General features: G+C 51.8%; 1 protein-coding gene across 1 annotated transcript; it reads right to left on the bottom strand.

Moving 5' to 3' along the window:
- Positions 1-1448: 1448 nt before the first annotated feature.
- On the bottom strand, positions 1449-3725 carry LOC146175108 (uncharacterized). The gene is made up of 2 exons (XM_084583550.1): positions 3092-3725; positions 1449-2035 (listed from the first exon to the last, which is right to left on the bottom strand). The coding sequence occupies exons 1-2, from the start codon at positions 3516-3518 to the stop codon at positions 1674-1676; spliced, it is 789 nt and encodes a 262-aa protein (XP_084439676.1). The 5' UTR covers positions 3519-3725; the 3' UTR covers positions 1449-1673.
- Positions 3726-4608: the final 883 nt, after the last annotated feature.

Below are 4608 nucleotides of genomic sequence, written 5' to 3'. Positions count from 1 at the left end.
AGCCCCTGCAGTTCGACGATGACCTTAACACCTACCAAGATATATTAAATCATGACAAATTAGGCAGATCAGTACTACCAAAAGCGTGTAAGCAACTCACCAAAAGCGAGGAGGTTATGTGGCGTAAGCTACAGACTGGAGTATTCCCGAACCCCCATCTTTACAGCAAGTGGCACCCGGAAATTTTTAGCCCCAGGTGCAAACGTTGCGATGGCATAGCGGACATGATCCATATGATATGGACGTGTCCTAGATTTGGAGAACCTGACCGAACAGATGAGTCCTGGGAGGCACTCCTCAAGCAGGACGAAAAAGGGCAACGAGAAGTCATCCGTCTTGCCCTGGCCGCTGCTAAGATCCAAGGGATCCAAGTCGACGGCTGAGGGGGAGGATATGGTTGCGACAGAGCTTCGCCTCGGATCCTCACCAACGTTTTGACGGGTGCAATGAATGTTATTTCTCTCTCTCTCTCTCTGAGCGTGGGCTGCAGGGATGCAGTCAATTCCGATGGAACCAGTGGGCGCTCCGTTGTTGCTGCAGATGGCATTTAAGTGTGGTCAGCTGCTGACGGTTAAGGGCTTTGTTCTTGCCCCGATTGAGTGGTCCTGGGTGTATGCACTGGTGGCAGATTCGCACTGGTCGCCTTGTCAGGACGCCTTCCAACTGCGCGCTTGCAGTGGCCTCTACAGACTTAGTCCCTGGCATAAACTCTTGACGACGGCGGACTTGGTGGACGTGGCGCTGCACTACTCCGGTTGGCGTGTTCACTGTTATTATTCTCTACCCCGACGTGGCCTGTACACTCCCAGGCACCCATCTTTGGCCGGCGCCGTATTTCCGCACGTATACGCTGCTGCCTGGCGTGATGGTCCAGTCGTGAGCGTCCGCCGGCGAGTCCGCATCTCTGGGTGGCAGACATCTGCCTAGCCGGGAACGTAGCTGATAGCCAAGAAGCATCTCGGAAGGTGACCTCCCTTCTCTTTGGGGGGTCACCTGTAGTTGAACAACAAACGCATGAGGTTGTCTTCCGGCTGTGCGTCTCCCCTTTTCCGCAACCCTTCCTTCACGGTCCTAACCGTTTCTTTCTGCTGCTCCGTTAGACAGGGGTAGAAAGGCGCAGTGCGCAGGTGCACGATTTTGTTTCTCGATACGAAAGTGGCGAATTCCGGACTTGTGAATAGTGTGCCATTATCGGACACGATTGTGGGCGGCACGCCAAACCGGCAAAACATGCTCCTTAGGCATCGGATTGTACTAGCGGTATTCGCGTGCTTCAAGGGTACTCCTTCAATCCACTTTGTGTTGGCATCAACCACTATCAGTATCATCTTGCCGACTAACGGCCCTGAAAAATCGATGTGAATACGAGACCACCGATCCGCGGTCTTCGGCCAACTCACTAGTGGGGCTGCCGTAAACGTTTGCATGTTTTGCGCACAGTTGCTGCACTGCGCAGACAAGTTTTAAATGTCCCTGTCCAGGCCTGGCCACCAAAACAATGAACGCGCGACTGATTTCATTGCCGATGAGCCCTGATGGGTGTTATGTAGTAGCTGCAACATACGTTCCTGCGCTTTCCGCGGTATGACCACTCTGTTGCCTCAGTAGAGAAGACGGTGAGCCCACGATAGCTCCTGCTTACGGTCAAAAAACGGCAACAAGTATCTCGCCATTCATTTAGTTGTTTTAGTCCATCCATGCGAAATGTATGTGACACTGGCTAACCTCGGGTATTTGGCGGTCAGCTCTTGCAATTCTCCCGTCGTCACTATACCTTCTTCCAGGGATTGCAATGAAAACACATACTCCGGCGGTTCACCCTCGATCCCCGGTTCCGTAGTCGGCGCTGGTAGCCTGCTGAGGGCATCTGCTGTCAGCAGCTGTTTCCCTGGCACGTATTCTAACTTGTGCTGGTAGCCACCCAAGAATAGTGCCCACCGTTGAATTCGCGCGGCAGCCATCGGCGGCGTCTGACGGTCAAACCTGAGCAGTCCCAGCAGTGGTTGATGGTCGGTCACCAGGGTACACTGCCGACCTAGAAGATAGTCACGAAAATGAGAAACGCCAAAGATGAGGGCTAGTGCTTCTCGCTCCAGCTGCGAGTAGTTTTGCGCTGCTTTTCGTAGTGTTCTGGAATGAAACTCAATTGTATGTGTTCATTTCCTATTGAATGTAGCACTGCGCCCACACCATACGGATATGCGTCACACTCTCATTTCAGCTCCTTGTTAGGATCAAAATGCACGAGAATTTGTGCATTCTTCAGGCTTTGTTTTGCTCGTTCCAATGACGACTGCTGCGGCTGTAACCACTCCCAACGGGTTCTTTTTCCCATGAGTCGATATAACGGGCTGAGCACAGTCGACATATTCGGCAGAAACCGTGCGCAGTACGTGAGCATACCAAGGAACGAACGCAGCTCGCTCACGTTACTTGGGCGCGGGATTGCATAATGGCATCTACGTTTTTTTTTTCGATAGGGTGTAGGCCTTGCCGATCTATACGATGCCCAAGGTCAGTCAATGAAGTCGGCCGGAACTTGCATTTGTCGGCCCTAAGCACCATGGTCGCGGAATTGTTCCAACACATTCTTGAGCCGCGTTCCTTTGTCTCCTTTGCCTTCCGACACTAACACATCATCAAGGTAGGCTTGGACGCCTGGTAGCCCGCTGACTACAGCGTTCATCTTTCTTTGAAATATAGCTGGGGCAGAAGCTATTCCAAACGGAAGCCTGTTGTAACGAAAAAGTCCGCGATGCGTGTTAATGGCACACAGTCCACGTGACGCTTCGTCAAGGCGCACTTGATATTACGCGTACTTCAAATCCAAGGTGCTGAAGTATTCATCTCGATTTAAGGGTGCGAATATGTCCTCGACCACTGGAAGTGGGTAATGCTCTATATCACAAGCCGGGTTAAGCGTGACTTTAAAGTCTCCGCATATTATTACGGTGCCATCTTTTTTCAGGACAACTACGATGGGCGTAGCCAATTCTGAATGTTGCACGGGTGATAAGACACTAAGGGACAATAACCGATTCATTTCACGAGACCTTATCACGGAGGGCGTAAGGAAGTGATCTGGCCTTACAGAATTTTGGCGTCGCAGTCTCCTTGAGCTTTAGGCTGGCTGGCGGGCCCTTGATGAGCCCCTGATCTGTCGAAAAGACATCTTTATACCCAACGAGCAGTCTCTTCACCATGTGGTCGCTTGGAGCGTTTCTTGTTGTCGAATCCGGCGCAGTGAGTTCTGTCATCGGAACGCCCGTCCTGCCAAGTGCCGCAATCAGATCACGACCGCACAGGCTCGTCCCTGAACAGTCAAGCACAATAAGTGGACAGGTTACCGACACATTTTTGTATCGCACCGGAAGTTCGAGTTCGCCAAGCACCGGCAGTTGTCCCGCGTAATATGACAACTTCACATGTGGCGTATTCAAGCGTAGCCACTGCGTTCGGTGTTGGTCGTAAACGTTCCGTGATATGACGCACACCGGGGATCCCGTGTCCATTTTCATTTCCAGATCTATTCCCCCTCCCCCCCGAAATGTGTGGCGAAACAATGGTTCCAATCCGTTTTTCCTTTCCAAAATTAACGTCCGACGTATGCCTCATCCGTGCTCTCGTTGCCAGACACTATTTCAACTGTCAGTGCCTTGACACTCGCAGTTCGCCGAGCAGCATTTCCATCTGTTCTGGCCTTGTGGCATTTCTTGGCGAAATGACCGCGTTGCATGCAGCGGAAACATAGTGCGTTAGCCCAGCGGCAGGCGTTATCACCGTGTGTCGCGCTTCCACATCGTCCGCACTCTTGCACTGCGCCGATGGTATGATTATCACGCGATGAAGAGCGATGACTGGCTTGCATTCTTAGCACCGTTGGTTGTTCTGCATTAATATCGTTTGCATCTTTCTCGGCTGTTTCTGCTGCTATTGCCAGCGTTTCAGCCTCCTCCAGCGTCGTCTTTCTTCGCCAGTAACTGCTTGCGTAGGTTAGTTGAGCGTACACCGCAAACACTTCTATCCCTCAGCATTCGGTCTAGCGCAGTCCCAAAATTGCAGCCGTCTGCTATGCACCGTATTTCGACCAGAAATGCCTGCATTGCCTCACCCTCTTGTTGACAATGGGTGAAACATTTATAGCTCTCCGCTATCTCGTGACGCTTCGGGTCGTAGTAGCTGTTTAAAGCTGCGACTGCTTGGTCATAAGTGATGGAATTCAGCGTCCGAGGTGCAATTCGTCCCGCTAATACTTGAACAGTCTGCGTGCTGAGTGCTGCCACAAGCAAGGCTCGCTGCCGTCTTGGGTCGGTAATAGCATTGGCTTCAAAATATGCTTCAGCTCTTGTAAGGTACGCTTTCCGCTTATCTGATGTGTCGCCGAAAGTCGGGAGCTGCAGGTTGGTCATAGCTCTCGTAGGTGCTTCACGTGCTTCAATGGGTAATTTTCGAACTCGTCGCCACTGTAGTAAAGCCAGCGCGAAAACGCGCTACAACAACGAACGCTGTTCGGCAGTGAACAACAACGTTTATAGAGCCGAGATTTTAAACCTCTCGTGCTAAGAGGGTTACAGAAGAGGGAGAGAAGCGTGAGCGACAGGAACGCAG

The sequence above is a fragment of the Amblyomma maculatum genome, chromosome 11 (assembly GCF_055883805.1).
Source record: "Amblyomma maculatum isolate TAMU_Amacu chromosome 11, ASM5588380v1, whole genome shotgun sequence".
Taxonomy (NCBI): domain Eukaryota; kingdom Metazoa; phylum Arthropoda; class Arachnida; order Ixodida; family Ixodidae; genus Amblyomma; species Amblyomma maculatum.
This window is presented reverse-complemented; position numbering and strand designations above follow the sequence as displayed.

Coding starts and splice junctions, on each gene's coding strand:
- LOC146175108 (XM_084583550.1), bottom strand. CDS start 3,518: ATGAAAATGGACACGGGATCCCCGGTGTGCGTCATATCACGGAACGTT. Junction 2,036..3,091: donor GACTGCGACGCCAAAATTCT/GTAAGGCCAGAT, acceptor ACTATCTTCTAG/GTCGGCAGTGTACCCTGGTG.